The 20,400-nt window shown below is 41.9% G+C and overlaps 1 protein-coding gene across 2 annotated transcripts in view; it reads left to right on the forward strand.

Annotated features, from left to right (window-relative positions):
• Nucleotides 1–456: 456 nt before the first annotated feature.
• Nucleotides 457–20,400, forward strand: part of PINX1 (PIN2 (TERF1) interacting telomerase inhibitor 1) — an 80,487-nt gene continuing 60,543 nt past the window's right edge. The window contains exons 1-5 of one of the 2 annotated variants that reach the window (XM_059926796.1): nt 457–597; nt 4,885–4,994; nt 6,572–6,664; nt 8,404–8,482; nt 18,684–18,776. In XM_059926796.1, the coding sequence (XP_059782779.1) occupies nt 579–597; nt 4,885–4,994; nt 6,572–6,664; nt 8,404–8,482; nt 18,684–18,776 (394 nt within the window). In that variant the 5' untranslated portion in view covers nt 457–578. Of the gene's footprint in view, nt 598–618; nt 811–4,884; nt 4,995–6,571; nt 6,665–8,403; nt 8,483–18,683; nt 18,777–20,400 lie in introns of those variants that run through there. The other variant, XM_059926797.1, reaches the window with a different exon arrangement.

Genomic DNA, 20,400 nt, shown 5'->3' on the forward strand with positions numbered 1-20,400 from the left:
AGCTTGTTAGAAATGCAGAATCTCTGGCCCCATCCCAGACCTGCTGAACCAGAAACTGCATTTTTAACAAGATCCCCAGGTGATTCACCCAAACATTAAAGTTTGAGAAGTCCTGCTCTATGCGGGTCTGCCATGAGACTGAAGAATAAGATGGAATGTCTTACACTGAATCACCTTATTTTTAAAAGTGCAATATCTACTCCCAGCTGACAATTTAAAAATATCAAGATTCTGTAATTAAAAAAAAACTCCAAACTTAATAACAGTTCTTTTTAGTGGATGATCCTTATAGATGTTTCATAGACACACGGAATGCTGGAGTTGGAACAAACCTTGGAAACCGCTAGTCTACCCAGCATCCACCCAAATGCGGAGTCCCAGGCTTCCCGCGCCCCGCCCACTCGCCCGCCGCGCGGTCCAGGAGAGAGTCGCGCCTCACTGACGTCAGCAGCGCGCGCCCTCGCCGCTGCAATTCGCCGGGCGTGCGAGGCTAGTGCTTCTAGCTTCTCCGCGAGTCCGCCGGGCGGTAGCCACCGTTGCTCAGGTCCCGAGGCCCGCGGCGTCACAGGCTTGGCGACATGTCGATGCTGGCTGAGCGTGAGTGTTGGGCTCGGAGGCCCGACCGGGCGCGAGGGTGAAGGTTCCGGGTGACGCGGCGGCCGGACCGAGTGGCGGGGGGCACCAGTCGCCGGCGCACGGTGGGCCGGGGGATGCCGGGGCCCGGGGTCCCGGACGCCCTGCTCGGCTCGCCCTGGCTGCCGCGGAGATTTCCCAGCCCAGCCTTCCCCGAAAGTTAGCTGCGGCCTGCTGGTGAGAGACTGCAAGTGTCCATTTGGGACGCTTGTTCTCACGTTCAGACCCGAGCACGCGAGTGGTGGGTTCGAATGGGGGTTCGGACACCGGTTGTGGGAACCCGGCCTGGCTCTTTCACTTCCCCGGGCCTCAGCTTCCTCTGGTTAAAAAGAGGCGGTTGGGCCAGCAGAATCTCTTCAGCCAGTGAAATCCCGTTCTTGAAGGTGTATTGAATCAAGAAAAAGAAAAGCAAAGGGGTTAGAAGCATCAAACACAAGAAGTTAGCGTTTTTTAGGGGAGGCGGGGCTAATGAGTGATTCTAAGTAAGACAGTGGCGGTTTTGACTTTGGTAGTTGGAATTACTAACACTCTACTATGGAAGGAATGTTGGCCTCAACGCCCCACCCTGCCTCAGTTTACCTTTGACGTTTTCCATCACTTTGTGAAGTTCGTTAATTCCCTCCCTCTGGAGAGGCTGTTTAACTTCTGAACGATACCTGTAGCTAAGGCTTCCGGCCACCAGATGGCAGTCGTGCCTTGGTCCTGAAAAGCCGGCCGGTATCTTTGAAAGTGTCTGGTGAGCAAGAAGCAGAAACAGCTGCTAAATTTTAACAGACCCAACAGACGCTACACAGGGATTCCGTGAAATAAATGCTGTCGGCATCCTCTAATCTAAGAGGGTGGAGGAATGGGAACACAAAACGGAGTGGGTAAGGCACCATTCACATTTTACAGGGGCAGAAATTGAGGTTCAGAGGAAAGTAATTCACCCCAAGGTTACTGAGGTAGAAAGTGACAAAATTGATCTAGTTATCGCTATATCTTTACGTTCTTGTCACTAGGGTCAGCAGATTTCTATTGTTTTTTAAACAGGGACTTACAGAAAGGAGTATGTTTTACAGTGTGACCCTGTGGGCTCTATTTCTTCACCTGTATAACCAGTGTGGCTAAGATTTCTTGTGGTTTTAATATTCTTTGATGTATGCTTAGTTCAGCGTGCACTTGGGAACATTAGCCCTGGCTCTGCTATTCATTTATGTTTCTTTCCCTGATCAGTTTCTGTGGGGCTGTTAAAAACTTCTTTGATTATGTTCATTACTAGGTTGGCTTAAATCAATGAGATGGTGAACGTGAAAATAGTTCAAAGTATGAAATGATATACAGATGTGAAGTGCCATCTGTGGACATCAGCAACTCAAGCTGCATAATTTCATGAGAATATTTTCTGTTCTCTTCCCACCATGACTCCAAATTTTCAAATCTTTGACATTAGTAGTATATAATATTTTGTGTTTTTTAAAACAATTTACTAAATGTCTGTGGCATCCCTTATGATTAGATATTTGGGACTGGTGTTCTTATTTTAGAAATGAGAAAATAGAAGCATAGAAAAGTCCCAGTCTGCCATTTCACTACCTAGCAATCATTTTCTCTGATAGTTTATAAAATGGGGATAATTCTGTAGGTACAGTTTTATAACCTACTTTTTTCCCATAATTAACCTTAGTGAACATTTTCACTTCAGTAAGTATGCTAATTTCCTTTGTTTTCTCTTGCCATATGGACTATATTTTGTTTTCTTTCATCTTCTCCACAGTCACTTATCCCATTTTTGAAATCTAGTAGTTTTCTTTGTTTCTCAAAAACATTTTTTATCCTGCATTTCTCTAATTATCAAATATTATTTTATTGGTTCTCCCCTATGTCAGGTAAGGAATCTCGCTTACATAAACGTAAGAGAAGAATTTCATTTATCACTCTCACTTTTCAGTCCTTATTTAATTCAGAGTCTTAGACCCATATTTTATCAAGATACTACTTTTTTTCATAGACTCTTTTCAAGACCAGTTTTTGACAATTGCAGTTATTACATTTTCTAATCAAATGACAACACGATAGTTAATGGATTTCATTGCATTAAGATTTTATGCTGCAGTTTCTGTAACCTTGAATATGTCTTGAATAATATTTTAATAAGAATACATGGGTGATATATTTTTTGAGGTCTTGAATATGTGAAAGTGTCTTTGGGCAAAGAAAAAAAAAAATTTCTGTCCCTGGCTCTTGGAACTCAGCACACTTTTCAGAGTAAGCTGAATCCTGGCGTAAACCTTGTGGTATTAGGCCTGGCAGCTGTTGTGTGCAGGGCTGTTTATTGGGGTTACCCTGAAAGTATCCTATTAGATCTCCATGTAGGAGGAGTCCCTGCTAGAGGATGGTTACCCCCGCCCCCCGCCGTCATCCCAAAGAGTGATCGTGCAGATTCAGGGCACTCTACCCTGAGCGGAGCAGCCGCCCTACTCCGCTGGTTGAGGCTACCTGCCATTTCCCTGGGGAAGAGGAGCTGACCTCGCCGCCTCTCCAGTCTTGTGTCAGCACTAGCGTCCGCTGTATAGACATTTGTGACATAAACTGTATGCCGTCTTTGTTGCAGCGGGGGGGTGCAGTCATTCTCAAAAATGTGTCCTTCATACAAGCCCCAGTCAGAGTCCCTGGCAGACACTACGGTAGAGACATGAGCTCTGACACACACCGGGAAGCAGCCTTACAGAGATCCTTGGTTAACAAGTCCCAGCTCGTATGCTGTTCATTAGCTGAGTACTTACTAGATAAGTAAAGTGGTAACTTAGTCATGTGTAGCATTCTGAGGTCACCTTTTTTCTGCAAAGCACTGTAAATTTGAGCCCAGCTCGCTTTTCTTTGTAAGTAGTCTTTTTCTGCCTGTGTGCTAGTGAAGGTTTACTTATTTTTGCTAGGGTGTGGATAGTTACAGGTCTCTTTATTGATTTTACATGCAGTACACTGAGCCTCTCTGACTGGAGGCTGTGTTATTTTTTTACTTGTTAGGAGACTGCCAAGGCGTGAGCAGCTGTTGACAGTGAGATACTCTGCTTCCATTGGTGCAGTAGGTGAATGATGGTGACACTTGACCTCCAAATTCCCCGCTTGGCCACAGTTTACTTTTGGGTTTCATATGCTTGTTTAATAAACTTTTGGAGTTCTTTCTCTCTGCCATAATTGTCCTTAAAACTATAGCGATAAACTTGAGTTTCTAATGGTCATTTATATACATTAAAAAAAAACCTTGTAGGGACTCAAAGCAGTTCCTTCAATTCAGTTATCTTCCTTTTTTTTTTTCTTTCCCCTTTTCTTGTCTCCTTTCTTCAGCCTTCCCTCCTTTTTCCTTTCTCAATCATTCATACATTCATTCATGTTTTTCCTGAATGCTTGCTATGGGCAAAGTGTTTTTCACTTCTTGCAGTGAAGCATAAGAAAGAATAAGACATGGATGTGAGCCTTAAGGAGATTATGGCGTAATAGCAAACATAAGAGATGGATATAAACAGCCATAATAACAGAAGAATGTTAATTAAATGCCAAAAAAAGCAGCAGGTAATTTACTGTGTGAGTTCAGAGAAGGGGTCATATGGCTTTAGGGCGTTTCTGTGAGAAGGGATGATTAGTACCTGTAGGCTGTGCAGAGGGTGACTCTCCCCAAGATCATGACTCGTATGCTGTGGATTAAAAATATAAGCTTTGGAGTTGGTAGGACCTTGGTTTGTATAAAGGCTCTGTTTTTTGCTTGGGGGCATTAGGAACATTCTTTCTGTAGGTCTCAGATTTTCTCATCTGAAAAATGCAGATCTCTCCTCATTGGGTTACTGTGAAAATTGAACCTGAGAATATATGGATGGCATTTGGCACTTAACGTATATGTCTGTAATGACTGTTGCTGGTGATAGTGACACTGGTGTCACAGGTGCCTTAGGTTGCTGCCAGTTGCTGAATTGGAAGGCCCAGCTGATGGTACATCATGTATTTCGATTTGTCACATTTGGGGGAATATTTTTATTTTAATCTTATAAGGTCAATTTGTATGTTCAGAATATACAGTTATTGGGGAAACCAGGATAAATGATCCAAGTTGATACTATCTCATTGGATGCCAAATCTGATATCTGTATCTAATAAAACATAATGTTTGCTGTATTTATGCAAGTATCGTGTGTATGCATTAGGTATGTGTGTGTTTGTGAGGTATTCTCCAGGTTTGAAAGATAAGCTGCTAATGAGATAATTTGTCATTTACAGGTCGGCGGAAGCAGAAGTGGGCTGTGGATCCAAGAAACACTGCGTGGAGTAATGATGACTCCAAGTTTGGCCAGAGGATGCTAGAGAAGATGGGGTGGTCCAAAGGAAAGGTATCTTGGAGAAGAGCAGAGAAGTTGGAGCCATGCAGAGAGATTTCAGATCAGGAGAATACATCTTCCTTAGGAGACTGGGAGAAATTTATTTTGGATCAATAAGGGATTTTGGAGAAATAATTAAATTATAATGACCTTGTGATGATAGAGTTAGAACTGAACATAAACGTCAGCTGTCTTTGTTTATTGTTTAACCTGTGATTTTTATAAATGGTGCCTTTTAATTAGTTGCATTTGGAATCATACTTAACCATCAGAGTTTTATGTTGCTTAGAGTAAGATTTTATTCACCCTTAAAGCTAGACTACACATTTTCTCCTTTTTCTCACATTCCCTTTATTCCTGACTCAAGTAGGACTTCTGCTGATATCTCTGCACTTAAACGGTTCTTGTCAAGGTCTTTGAAGATCTTGCCAAATCCAATGGATCCTTTTTTGTTCTCACATTACTTTATCCCTTAGTAGCATTGGATGTAATTGACTTGAAGTACCTTGAAATACCACTGTCTGGGCTTCCACAACACTGCCCTCTCTCCCGGTTTTTCGTTCTACCTTACCAGCCACTGCTAAATTTTTGTTGCTGGCTCTTCCTCCTCTAGACTTTTGAGCTTTGGAATTCCTTGGGGTTCAGCCCTAGGCCCTTCTCTGTCCTCATCTCAAGTAGATCATTTTTATTATAAAACTCTTGATCCTCCCCACCCCACAAATCTTTTTCTTCTCAAGTTTTCCCCACTTTTGCAAATAGCACCCTATCAACTTACTCAAACCAGAAACCTGGGAGTCATGCTTGATTCCTTGACCTCTCTCACTTCCCGAATCCCCAGTCATTATTCCTCTCTATCCGGGGCCCCATCCTGGACCAACCACCACCATTTTTTGCCCTGATCAACGCAGCAGCCTCTCAGCTGCCTCTCTGACTCCCTTCTTTTCCTCCTCTGGGCCATTTGCCATACAGCAGCCATAACGAGCTTTTAAAATACAGAAATTAGATCATGTCATTCCTTTGCTTACAAGTTCGGTGGTTTCCCATTGTTTTAAAAAATAATATCCAAATTCTCCCCATAACTTCCAAGGTCCTTAAGGTCTGGCCCCTTTGTATCATCTTATTTTGTCTCCATCCAGTGTGCTGGAGCCACCTTGGGTGCCATTTAGTACACCAGGTGCTCTGGGACTCTTTACAGATGAGTGTTAATGATGCGGGGGACTTGAAGTCCCCTTCCTCAGTGTTGTTTTGTAAAATTACTTAATGGAAAGCACCACAGACTCTAATGCCTCTGATGGGCTTCCGTTAGTTTGGCAGTAGCACTCCGCTTTTGAGCATCAGAGAAAGGCATGTTCTCCTTAGTGTTTCCGTGGTCCTTGAAGTGGGTCACAGGTTGAAGGATTGGCATTCATTATTGTAAGTGCATCCTTGGTATTACAGAATCTTGTAAGAATCCATTAGACTGTGTCCTCTTTGAGGACAAGGATAATGCCTCCTAGATGTTTAGTGATTAATCAAACAGTTGATGAAGGAAGAGAGGTATTTTTATACCTAATAAAAATGCTAACTCTCTTTGTGTTTAATCTCCACAGGGTTTAGGAGCTCAGGAGCAAGGAGCCACAGATCATATTAAAGTTCAAGTTAAAAATAACCACCTGGGACTAGGAGCTGCGATCAGTAACGAAGTGAGCGACAGCGTCTGCTGGGGGTTTTCCTTGCATAATGGATATTTTTGTCAGTGTACCAAATTTAATCCAGTCAAACTGATTGATCAGTTTTAAGCTGTTCAAGCGTGTATCCTACATGTTTTAGATAACTAAGGAGCCCGTAACTAAGCTGCTGGGCGTCTGTAACGTGTCATCGTTTTGCCTCATTGCCCTACGGGATTCTTTACTTGCTTATGCATAAGAGATCCAAAGTAGCTTTATTGCTGAACTTTGCAAAAAGTTTTTTTTTTAAAGAAATATTCATTTCAGGACAGCGAGGAATTTTCATCTTTACCTGTGTTGTAATATTAGCTTCTATTGTTAAAATTGGTGGCATTTCATTTTGGAAATACTGAAAGAAAGTGGTATTCTTTTCCTGTCCCGTTGTCTGTTTCTGACTGTTGGTGTATAGCACTTGAATTTATTCACATTTCCCCTTAAACACTGACACTTTGAAAATATGACCCTGTAATTAAAAGTTCATGGCTTACCCTGCCTTTCATTTTCAGTATCATTGCTCACTGTAGAAAGGATCTAAACCGAAAGCTTTGTTCTTACATTTTTGCAGCCAACAGAATCTGGTAGGAAATCTGGGGAATTACTTTAGGTAAACTGGGTTACATTGCTTAGTTCAATAGCTCAGAGTAGTGGACTGGAGCAGCTAAAATTGTTTGGGCTAACAGCTAAAATCTTAAACTACTAAAGGAAGAGTTTAACATATACATGTTGTCAAATCATCATGTTGTACATCTAAAACTAATATAATGTTTTATGTCAACTATATCTCAATAAACTGGAAAAAAGTGGCGGGGGAATGTTCTATTTCTGAGGACAAAATCCAAGACCAGTACTTCAAAATGTTTGAAATGTCACACAATTACTAGATGGAATGTTTAGCAATATCGTTTATGTTCATCAATTAATAAACACACCTTGGACAATTTTAAAAAAAGAGTTTATGTAAGGTTGATTTTGAAGGTAGTTTTTGAGAGGTGGATATACAGATATACTTAACTTTTTAGGAGAAGCATTGCCCGGTAAACCTATTCAATATACCTTAACCTTAAGCATTCTTTAAAAAGTACGCATGAGGCAAGTTCCCGAATTGAAACCCTGCTCCCCGCAGGCTGATATTGTTTTGGAGACGTTCATTCTCTTTTAAAGCCAGGTCGTCTTTGTTATTGATGAGCTTGTTAACTGAGCCCCTTGTAAATGGGTGCTGACGGATTCAGGGAAGCTGGGGTCCTTCTTGCTCCCGTCCCCACTGCTGTTTTCTGAAATTGGGGTGGAAGCAAGCAAGCAGAATTGGGCAAAAGATTTTCAGGTCAAATGAGCAAAGAAGGGAGCCCTCAAATCTGCTGTTTCCCTTTGACCTGCATAATTTCCCATAGTGAGAAAAAAAATATTTTATTTTGCTTTATTTTAACATTTAGCACACAGGTGGCCTGTTGTTTATTTGACTATAAGTTGACTTGATAAGTCATCTACATTTGAAATCAGGGCTTAAGCTTCCAAGATCCTCATTTTTAATAATGATATAGATAAATTACGTTTCAAATGTATACTATTTCTTTTTCATTCAAATTTATAAAATAATATTTTGGTGAAACATTTAAAAATTCACATTAACTACCAGATTTCCCTGATTCCAATATATATCTTATCTCAGCTTAGGTAAACTCCAGGCTTGTCTCTAATTGATTTTTTGCTGTTTTCAGGACAACTGGATTGCTCATCAAGATGATTTTAACCAGCTTCTGGCTGAACTGAACACTTGCCATGGGCAGGAAACAGCAGGTAAGGAAACTTTGCTTTTTATCCATTAGGCTTATAGAAGACATAATCTCAACCTAAGATATTTTTATCAACTCTTTTTACTGTAAGCATCCTATATCTGAAAGTTAATTGATTGTAGCTATCACAAATAGTCATTTCTGTTTATGTTTTAGGAGTATTCTCATTGAATTAATCTTAGTCATAAGCAAACACTTTTTTCCCCATTAAGAGTTTGAGAATGACAAGATAAAGCTTTTATTCAGTTTACATTTCTCTGTTGCCTTTCCCTTATCCCAGCCTGACAATGTCCAGGGTCTCGCAGTTCCGGCCTTGGCCCTCTCTCATCTTTCCTTGGCCCTGGCTCTCTTCTTACGCCCTCCGGTCTCACGGGGCGATGTGTGGTGACCACTGCCACACTTCCCTCTACTCCTTCACCCTCTCTCCTGAACGCCCTGCTCAGTGTCTTCATTCAGGGTGTCGTCGACTCCTGGCACCTAGCAGGTCCAGACTCCAGTTATGTACCTCCCCCACCTGCACCCTGCAAACTGTTTGACACCCATACCCCACAGCCTGTTTTCTCCACCATCTTCCCCATTTCAGTTGATGTCAACTTCATCTTTCCAGCTGTTCCAGCCAAAGAACAGCTGTGTCCACTAGGAAATTTTGTTGGTTCTACCTTTAAAATATATTCAGACCCTGACTGCTCCATGTCACCTGCACGGTAACCAGCATGGTCTGAGCAGCTGTTATCTCTTGTCTGGATTATTGCAGGTGCCTCTAAAGCCGGTTTTCTCTGCCATGGCACTGCTGACGTTTCGGGCTAGATAATTCTTTGCTGTGAGGCATGTCGTGTGCATTTTAGGATGATTGGCAGCATCCCTGACCTCTACCCCCAAGATGCCACTAGCACCCCCTCCCCCTAGTTGTCGCAACCGGACATATCTCCAGATCGTGCCAAGTGTCCCCTGGGCAGAATTCCCAGACAGGGAGCTGCCGCTCTGACTTGATGTTTCTCCGTCGCGCGTGCACTCCTCCAGTGCGTTCTCAGCCTCACAGCCAGAGGGACGCTTCTAAAGTGCTGCTCCTGCTCGGAGCCCGCTGTTGGCTCCTCCTTTCTGTTCAGAATAAGAGCCGGAGCCCCTGCAGCGGGCTTGCAGCCCCACACAATATGGACCCTCTCCCTTTCTGACTTTGTCTCCTACCCTCCCCCTTCTTACCAGTTCCATCCTGACCACACTGACTCCTGTACTGGGTTCTGAATACACCAAGCGTGCTCCTGCCTTGGGGTTTCGCACTAGCTCCTCCCTCTCTCTAGAACACTCTTCCCCCAGGTAGCTTCTGTGCACCTTCTCAACAAGGTCCATACTCAGTTGCCAATTTAAAACTGCATCCTGTTCCTCAGTTCAGTTTTTGGAAGTCAATTGAAAATTGGTAAGAAATAGCAGCATGAGAATATTATCAAGAAACGTGGAGTAAGGAAAATGAGAAGAACCAGCTGAGAGTGCGGGGTCAGGGGACGGGGCAGGGAGTCACTGCACTTTTTGTTAACAGCTTTGTTGAGGTGTAATTCACATGCCATTACCATTCACCCATTTACAGTGTGCAGTTCAATGGCTTTTAGTATATTCAGAGTTGTCACCAGAGCCAATTATGAAACATTTCATCACCCCCAAAAGAAACTCTGTACCGAGTAGTATTCATTCCCCACTTCCCCCAACCACCCTAGGCAACCATTGATTTACTTTCTGTCTCTAAAGATTTGCCTATTCTGAAATCAAAACTGCAATGAGGTATCACCTCACACAGGTCAGAATGGCCATCATCAAAAACTCTACAAACAGTAAATGCTGGAGAGGGTGTGGAGAAAAGGGAACCCTCTTGCACTGTCGGTGGGAATGTAAATGGATACAGCCACTATGGAGAACAGTATGGAGGTTCCTTAAAAAACTAAAAATGGAACTACCATACGACCCAGCAATCCCACTACTGGGCATATACCCTGAGAAAACCGTAATTCAAAAAGAGTCATGTACCACAATGTTCACTGCAGCTCTATTTACAATAGCCAGGACATGGAACCAACCTAAGTGTCCATTGACAGATGAATGGATAAAGAAGATGTGGCACATATATTCAGTGGAATATTACTCAGCCATAAAAAAGGAACGAAATTGAGTTATTTGTAGTGAGGTGGATGGACCTAGAGTCTGTCATACAGAGTGAAGTAAGTCAGAAAGAGAAAAACAAATACCGTATGCTAACACACGTATATGGAATCTAAAAAAAAAAAAAAAGTTTCTGAAGAAACTAGGGGCAGGACAGGAATAAAGATGCAGACATAGAGAATGGACTTGAGGACACGGGTAGGGGGAAGGGGAAGCTGGGACGAAGTGAGAGAGTGGCATGGACTTATATATACTACCAAATGTAAAATAGATAGCTAGTGGGAAGCAGCCGCATAGCACAGGGAGACCAGCTCCGTGCTTTGTGACCACCTAGAGGGGTGGGATAGGGGGGGTGGGAGGGAGATGCAAGAGGGAGGAGATATGGGGATATATGTATACGTATAGCTGATTCACTTTGTTATAAAGCAGAAACTAACACACCATTGTAAAGCAATTATACTCCAATAAAGATGTTAAAAAAAAAAAGATTTGCCTATTCTGGGCATTTCATATAAATGGAATCATGCAACATGGGTCTTTCGTGACTGGTTTCTTTCACTTAGCGTAGCGTTTTCAAGGTTCATCCTTGTTATAGTATGTATCAGTACTTCACTCCTTTTTATTGCCACATAAGAGTCCACTGTATGGATATTCTACGGTTTATCGTTCATCAGTTGAAGGACATTGGGTTTTTTCTACTTTTTGTCTATCTTGAATAATGCAGCTTTGAACATTAGCATACAAGTTTTTGTGTGGACATATATTTTAATTTCTCTTGGGTTTATACTTAGAATGGAGTTGCTGGGTGATACCAGCAGTGTATGAGGGCTTTAATTTTTCTGTATCTCAGCCAACACTTTCTATTATCTGTCTTTTTGATTATAGCCATGCTAGTTGGTGGGAGTGGTATCTAAGTTTGGTTTTGATTTGCATTTCTATAATGGCTAATGATGCTGAACATCTTTTCACATGATTATTGACCAGTTGTGTGTCTTCTTTGAAGAAGTATCTATTCAGATTTTTTGCCCATTTTTAAACTGTGCTATGTGTCTTTATGGTTGACTTGTAAGGATTTTTAATATATTCCAGGTACAAGTCTTTTATCAGACATATGATTTGCAAATATTTTCTCCAGTTCTGTGGGTTGTCTTTTCACTTTCTTGAGGGTGTCATTTGAAGACTAAGGATACAGAAATAGATAAAAAGACTCATTCCCCCTGTGAAGAAACTTCAAATCTAGTGTGAGAGAAAGAAATGAAGTAAATACCAAAATAACTAGATTCCCCAATTTTTCTCAGTTCCTGAATAGTTGAGAGACAGTAGCAAAGATACGAGGGATTTATTTGAAAATTTATCCAAATCTCTTTGTTTCCTAAGCTTTTTCTTTCCCATCAGGTATTCATAAGTTTGCATTATTGATGACTTTAGGTGGCTTCTAATACACAGGTTTGGATACTGAATGTGCTGTTGGGTTTAATAAAGTAGACACGGCTGAAGAAAGTGTAGACCATAGATTAGAAGATAGTATCCATAATGCAGGTGTGAAAGACGAAACGATGGAAATATGGAATAGAAGTTTAGGTGGAGGATAAAGTGAGAAAATCTAATATCTAATAAAAGTTCAGCAGCACAAGAAGAGAGAGAATGGAACAGAGGCAAAATTTAAGGAGATAAGGGCTGAAGACTGCCTAGAACTGGTGATAAAGCAAATCCACAGATTCAGAAAATTGAGAGAATCCATGCAGATTACATTAAAAGTCTCTACTCGCAAATGTAATAACAGATGTGACAACATAGCATCATGGCAGAACAGCATACACACACACACAAAAGAGAAGATTCTTAATGCAGCCAGAGACAATATGCTTATTATCTTCAAAGAAGCAACAGTTATATATGAAAGCAGAGTTCTTAACAATGGGAGCCAAAGACATTGGAGTAATATATTGAGGGAAATATAACTGGCAACCTAGACCTTTACATTCAGCAAATATGTCTTTCAAGAATAAATTTTCAGACAAAAAGTTTACCACCAGTAGGCCGTAAATAAAGGAAATTTTCAAGGATGTACATCCTTCAGTCAGAAGGAAAGAATACTTAAAGCACTATCTGTAGTATCCCCAAACTGGCAATAACCCAGATATCCGCCAACAATAGAATGGAAAAGTAGACTGCCACATTTGTAAATACAAAGAAATGAAGAATAAAGTACAGTTACATGTGAGAGTATAGAGCAGGGTTTGGCAGACTTTCCACAAAGGGCCGGATAGAGATATTCTGCAGACCGAAGCGTCTCTGTCACAACTACTTGGCTGTTGGAGTATGAAAGCAGCAAGAGATGATATATAAACAAATGGATGTGGCCATGTTCCCATAGAACTTTATTTACAAAAGTAGGTGGTGGGCCGGATTTGGTCCACAGGCTGTAGTTTGCTTCTGGTGTCGAAGACTCATTAACTCAATGTTGACTGAAAGAAGTGGGACACATAACATGCAGTGTGATTCCACTTACATAGAACTTCAAATGGAATGCAGAAATCTGATATTTAGGTACTAGACTTGGGTGGTAAAGTTATTTTGTTACTTTGTTATAACAAAGTTATTTTGTTATAACTTTGTTGTAAAGTTACTCGTGGTAGAAATGAGTACTCTACTATGAAAGTCACAATAGTGATTACCTTTGGGGAGGGGGAGGGGTTTGGGATTGAGAAGGGGCTCATGGGGAACTCCTGGGCTGATATTCTTGTTCTGTTTCTTGACCCAGTTGGTAGTTACACAGGTATGTGAGTACATTGTGCTTTATGCACTTTCTATGGCTATTACCCCCTCTCCCCCCAGAATGGTTAAAACCAGAACAAAAAGCAAGGGGAAGGGTGGTTATCCCAAAAATCATGGTAATGGTTACTGTTAGGACAGTGGTTCTCAACTGGGGATGATTTTGCCTCCCATGGGATATTTCACAATATCTGTGGACATTTTTGGTGATCACAACTCGGGGGATGTTCCTGACATCTGGTCGGGAGAGGCCAGAGATGCAGCTAAACATCCTATTGATACAATGCACAGCACAGCTGTGTCTCTCCTTCTTGCCCTGAACAAATAATCATTCAGCCCCAAATGCAGTAGTTCCGAGGCTGAGAACCCCTGTTATAGAAGGAAGAGGCACAGGGGTGCAGGATGCTTCTAGATGCAGGTAGTGTTCTGTTTCTAACCCTGGAGGTGGTTACGAGGGATTTGCTTTATAACTAATTGTACAGACTTCAAGTACTCCTATGTATGGTGATGTTTGTGGCGATGAGAGATTACTGAAAATTGCATGGGCCCTTTTCTGGAGGTAAAACATGGCAAGTGTAATTTATGTCATGTTAAACCTGTAATGAAGGTTAACTAAAGAGTACAGATGCAACAATTTGAATATCAGGAATCAACGTCTACCTTAATGAAAATCTGGTGTTGTATAAATGGCCATCACTTTTCGTAAACAGGTTCAATGACATGATTAAGGTGTCAGACTTGAGGTGGCCTTTACTGTGACATCGTCATGGAGGCAGAAGCTCTTGAGTCTGGGTTCTTTTACCTAGAGGCATTCACAGGTTCGTTCTTTTTTTTTTATAAATTTATTTTATTTTTATTTATTTATTATTTTTGGCTGTGTTGGGTCTTCGTTGCTGCACGCAGGCTTTCTCTAGTTGCGGCGAGCGGGGTCTCTTCGTTGCGGTGCACGGGCTTCTTAATGTGGTGGCTTCGCTTGTTGCGGAGCACAGGTTCTAGGCGCGCAGGCTTCAGTAGATGCAGCACGTGGGCTCAGTAGTTGTGGCTCACGGGCTCTAGAGCGCAGGCTCAGTAGTTGTGGTGCACGGGTTTAGTTGCTCTGCGGCATGTGGGATCTTCCCAGACCAGGGCTCGAACCCGTGTCCCCTGCATTGGCAGGTGGATTCTTAACCACTGTGCCACCAGGGAAGCCCCACATGTTCATTCTTGAACAGGGAAAATTCTCACCTTGTTTGGTATTATAACTTTCTCCTTTGATGTACTGAGTTAGAGAATACTTTGTAACTTTTCAGGTGATAGGGATGCCAGAAGTTGTCACACCAGGGTTCCATAAAGGAAGGAGCTACGAGATTCATTTTGGAGCTGTGGAAAAGAGAAAGCAGAGTTTTGAGCAGTTTGCTTTTGAGATTTGACAGTGATAGCTGGAAAGTTACTTTTTTCCAATTTGATAGTATCGTGATTACTGTTTGCTAACTGAGAAATGCCCTTGTGATAGCCATGAAAACCCTGGTTCGGGACAGGTCCCTTGGTGCTGATTGCCCAGGCTGAGCACAGTCACCGCAGCCGGGCCTTCCTGATGGATTCCCGCAAGGGCGGTCAGAGAAGTGTTGGAGTGCCTCGGGGAAGCCTGTGTTACTCGTCAGGAAGGTGGCGAGGGCACATCAGACCCCAGGTGGCGGTGCCTGTCCTGCAGCCCCATCCACAGGCTCACCTGTGCAGGCTGAGTCTTTTTCTGCGTGAGGCATAGAAGTATAGTAAATCATTAACTGAGTTATTCATCTATAGGTTAACTTCCACCTCAAGACCACTAGAGGGTGCTGCACCCCTGCGGTAGGGACAGTGCTGTTCGCTCTGCCTCCGTCTGGCTCAGTACAGTCCAGCCTTTAGAATAGTCCTTTAACGGAAAAGCTGGCCAGGGAATGGATCTGGAGAGCTGAGATTATCTTTCTGCCAAGTCATCTTTGGTAAATACAGTATCTTCATCCAAATGAATTTTTGGTCTTATTACTTGAATTAAAGCTGACAAGCAGATGACACGATAACCTAGTAACATATTTTTCTGGTATAATAATATTTTTAGTTCCTTAAGATTGCTTACCGAATCAACACAGTTTGCCTTTCAACTAAACAGAAATTCTATACTATCCTTTTCATAGAATCTTGCAAAGGTTCTAGAAATAACCCTTATTCCTTTGTGGAACACAAAAATCTCTATATTCTTTAAAATTTCATTTTTAAAAATTATCCTATCTCAATTAGTTACTCCCAGACTCAACTGAGCTTTTTGGTAGACTTATCTCATGGTTTTGAGAAATGCTTCTTACTTCTGTCAGGTATTTTGTCCCTTGTGATTTTAAATATTTTGGAAGTAACCTGGGATGCTGATAACCTGTCACCCACAGAGGTGTGGTTCAGGACAGGCGTCTTCAAGTAGCTTTGCTCCCAGGGCTCCTGAGGGGGTTTCAAGAAACAGTATAGCCTATCTCACAGTTTCAGATAACGTTTTTAATCACAGCTCTAAATAGTTACAAAGAATATAATATCTGGCCTATTGGGAAAAGTGGCATTTTAAAATAAAAGCATTCCATGAGTCCCAAATGTATCCAGTCGATGTTCAATACTAGAGCAATTTGATATCCATGGTCACCTCTTTAGAAATAGATAAGTAAGTCCTTTAATATTCAGAGATATTATGTTTCCTAGTTTCTTTTCCTCTGAAATATTTCCCTTGTATATATCCCATAATATGTTAATGTATTTTTTTGCTTGAACTTTGAAAAATTCATTACCCTGTCATGTTTCTCTGCTACAAAACAAATACATATAAATTTTGGGTTTGTGTCTAATAGCCCCAAGGCCTAAGGGTAAATACTTTCCCTTTGGATTAGGTTGTCTTTATTAATTAGTAGATTATAATGAACAAAACCAGGAAATATAAATTTTGATAATTATTAGAATAGTAAAACCTTTTTGGAAGTGCTGGGTTTGCGGCTTTCATTAAAAGACGCCTCCACGACGCCAGTACTGTGGCTTGTTCCTTATTGATCCTGGTGAGAGGAGAGCTGTGCTCCCCTTGTGTAAAGTGGGAGGAGGACGCAGGGGAGAAGCAAAGAAGAGGACCAGATGGATGCATCCACACGGAACAGAGCAGCTTTAGGAAAGCGTGTGTGTGGACAGCCAGGTAGAAACTGTCCCCCTAGGACGTGTCCGGTCTCGGGTTTGCTCTGGAAAGGCTGTGTGCTCGGAAGGTGGCAAAGCTCCCAGGGGGTTCTCACGTCCCCAGAAGTGTGAGCGCAGCTGCGCTGGCACACAGTGTGGAGGTTAAGGATGTGTGCTCTCATGCAAATCTGCCTGGGTTCCACTCCCGTCATAGCCACCGCCTTGATGGGCCTTATTTTACCCCTCTTGCTTCAGTGTCCTATGAAGTCGGTTTATTAATCATAGCAGCTACCTTCCAGGGTGGTTGCCAAGATGAAATACAGGATTGCATAGAAAGCTTATAGCCCAGCGCCTAGTACTTAGTAAGCCTTCAGTTGGTAAAAGCTACTTCAAGCTGATACTGTGCTTGGTAGTTTGTGTTTGGAACATCAAAATTGAGAATGCTATGTGCTATGTAAAGTGTTTGGCCACAAAAAAGAGCAGAAAGTTTCCTGGTGGGATGTTTTTGAAAAAGTCCTAAGCTGATCTTGGGAAGTGACCGTGGAGGAGAACGTTTCAGGCTGTTGATGTGATTAAGCTGCGCTAGGCATTGTCTGAAAGCTGAAAACATCTGCCTTTACATTGTTCAGAGCCTTGCTTGTAATTTACACTTTGCTTTCAAAATGACTAATTTCCTGGGAGGGATTACAGTTAGCTAATGTGTTTAATGGACATGTGCTTGTTTTGCTTCACTACTAAGGTGAAAATTTCCTTTTTTCTCCTTTCTCTAACCTTGTATTTGTATTTCCTTATGACATAACCATAGGAAAATTCAGTCTCTTTTCTACCTATGATGTGCTCTTTCTGCTACTTAAACGTGACAAATAGATAAAGATGAGGGAACACAGGCAGCTACTGAGAATCCTGCCCCTGACTCTCACCCCGGATCTAGGTGCTCTGACATTTCAGGCAAAGGACTAAGACTGCTTCCTGGCTCATGTTTTCCTGTTTTATCAAAGGAGTAACCACCTGAGTTTATTCCTCAATGATTTGTTTTTGTTGTTGTTTTTGTCCTGAAAGGCGAGCCTCCAGTGAAATCTGGTGTTTGAGGCGGTGGCTCAGTGCCAGCTCTGCTCCTTCACGCTCTACCTGATTATCTTCTCTGATCTGTTTTTGATGATCATTAATCTGTCTTACCTTTATTCACTTTTTAAAAGAACTTTTTATTTGGAAACAATTGTAGACTTACAGGAAATTGCAAAAATAGTAGTAGAAAGAATCCTGAATACCATTCACCCAGTTTCCCCCAACGGTGACATCTAAGATAGCCGTAGCATAACATCAAAACTAGGAAATTGACACTCATGTCGACTATTAGCTAGAACGCAGACCTTATTCAGTTTTCACTATTTGTTTTTAGCCTTCATTCATTTGTGTGTGTGTATGTGTGTGTGTGTAGTTCTGTACAATTTTATCACATGTATAATTTCATGTAGCCACCACCACAATCAAGATATAGAATTGCTTCATCACCACAAAAGAGCTGCTTCATGATGCCTTTTTGTATTTACACCCACCTTCCACCCCTCCAACCTCCAAACTCCACTTTCATCTTTGTCCCTAGAAACCTTTCATCTGTTCTCCATCTCTGTAGTTTTGTCGTTTCAAGAATGTTATAATCTAAGTGGATCACATAGTATGTAGATTGACCTTTTCATTTAAGCATAATGCCCTTGAAGTCCATCTAGATTGTTGCACAGTATCAACAGCTCCTTCCCCTTTATTGTGGAGTAGTGTTCCCATATAAGGGAGTATCAGAATTTGCTCGGCCATTCACCCATTGAAGGAATTTTGGGTTAATTCCAGTATTTTACTATCACAGATAAAGCTATCATGAACATTCGTGTGGAGGTCTTTTGTGTGAACACAAGTTTTCATTTCTCTTCCTCCAGGATGTTATAAACTTCTGGAGAATAGCCCTGCCAGATCCATAGTACACAGTTTAAGAATATTTCTAATCATTTTTAGAGTTCAGTGATAAATAATAGGGCTCGTAGGATTTTATTTAAATAAGACTGTGTCACTGTAAGAGAATGAGAATGGAATGCAGAGAGTTTAATGTAATGCTTTTCATGCTTTTTTAAAAGACTCCTCAGACAACAAGGAAAAGAAATCTTTCAGCCTTGAAGAGAAGTCCAAAATCTCCAAAAACCGTGTTCATTATATGAAATTCACAAAAGGTAAAATTAAGCGTTTCTTTACTTGTTTGAAATCTCTGTGTTCACACTGGATTTCTTAAAGCAGTTTTAGCTCTTCACCAGCATCACTTGTTTTACTTACAAGATTGGGGAAGGAGGGCCGCGCTGACTGGATTGATCTAAAGCAGCGCTGACGTTTCAGCTCTTGCTGTGAGTCACCGGGGGTCTTGTTAGGATGCAGATGCAGACTCATTCGTTCTGAGGTGGGCCCCAGATTCGGCTTTAGCCTATGTACAAGTCCTTTGGTAAAAAGCTGAGTGTGGAAGCTAACATGCTGTTTAGAGGAGAAAAGGGATTTTATGTGGCTAGATCAGAAAATTTTAATTTATCGCTCAACATTTTTAGTTACATTTTCCTGTTTTTCAAAGCTTAATGTTGGTGTTGAACAGCTCCTAAAATGTGCAAATTTAGAGAATTATGTGCCATGTTGAGATCTCCAGTATGAGAAATCTCACTCCCGAGTTGACTCCTCTATTATTCCACACCGTTTCTGTGTTTCATGTAGTGTTAACTTAGGTGTTCCATGGTCATTGCAAAAATAGTGTTAGAAAACATGTCTTCCTTCATCACCACCTCCCCACTCCCTTCCCAGTGCTGTACCTACACGGTCAGTCGTGGGTGCAGGTGTCCTCTTTAACCACTAGGTGGCAGTCTTGTATTGGAAAGAAACCATTTAACTTGAACTCATCAACTCTCCAGATGTTTTCCCATGGAACAGTGTTGTGTGCTGTGTACTTTTCAGGCACAAAACGTTATTTATTACATTAATATACTTAAAGTGTAAGTATGATAACTGTGTTATCTAGTCACCATTTGATGGTTCGTCTGTGGGAGAGTGGACGTATGTTTCTACCTCTGCATGCCAGGAAAAGCACGTGTCTTTGCTTTAGTCTCGTTGGCATGATTGGGAATTCCCTGACCCCTAGAACCCCGCTGCAGCAGTGGGCACTGGAATTCCCACTACTCTAAACTGTTGTTGGTGGCTCTCCTGTGGAGCCAGGACCCCAAAAGGTAGACTGGGTTCGGTTTGAGGGAGGGCTCATGGCAGAGCTGAAGGGAGGAGAGAGCCGATTAGCTTCGGGGACGCGTGCAGGGAGAGACTGGGCCCCCCTTCCCTGGCCCGGCAGGTGTGGCTTGTCTGGCTCGTCGTGTTAGCCTCTCTTCTTTCTGTCAGGGTAGAACCTTCTTTGTCGTTCTCCTGTATGGCTTTTGAGCAGGGTTCCTCTCCACCCCTGACCTGCTGCACGACAGAAAACAATCCTTGTTGGCCCCTCTGTCCTTGTCGGGAGAGGCTAAATGGTCACTTCATGCCCAACCCCTTAAATATCCCTCCTTCTCATTAGACCCTATAGGAAAAAAAAAAAAAAAAATAGATACAGCGGGGGGTTGCTGAGCAAACATGAAATTAAAAGTGCGCTGTGACTTTTGGGTAGTACGGCAGCCTTTTAAGCTTTGACTTTTGGGAATAGAATCTTCTCATTTTCCTTTAGTACCTGACTACATGCATGATTTCATCTGAAGCATTTGCTGAAGCCGGGATAAACCTCTTTAATCTACTTTAATCTAATGGATGCTGGGAGTATCTCCTTTCTGTTTCTAGTTAAGC

The sequence above is a fragment of the Balaenoptera ricei genome, chromosome 6 (genome assembly GCF_028023285.1).
Source record: "Balaenoptera ricei isolate mBalRic1 chromosome 6, mBalRic1.hap2, whole genome shotgun sequence".
In the NCBI taxonomy this organism is placed as follows: Eukaryota; Metazoa; Chordata; class Mammalia; order Artiodactyla; family Balaenopteridae; genus Balaenoptera; species Balaenoptera ricei.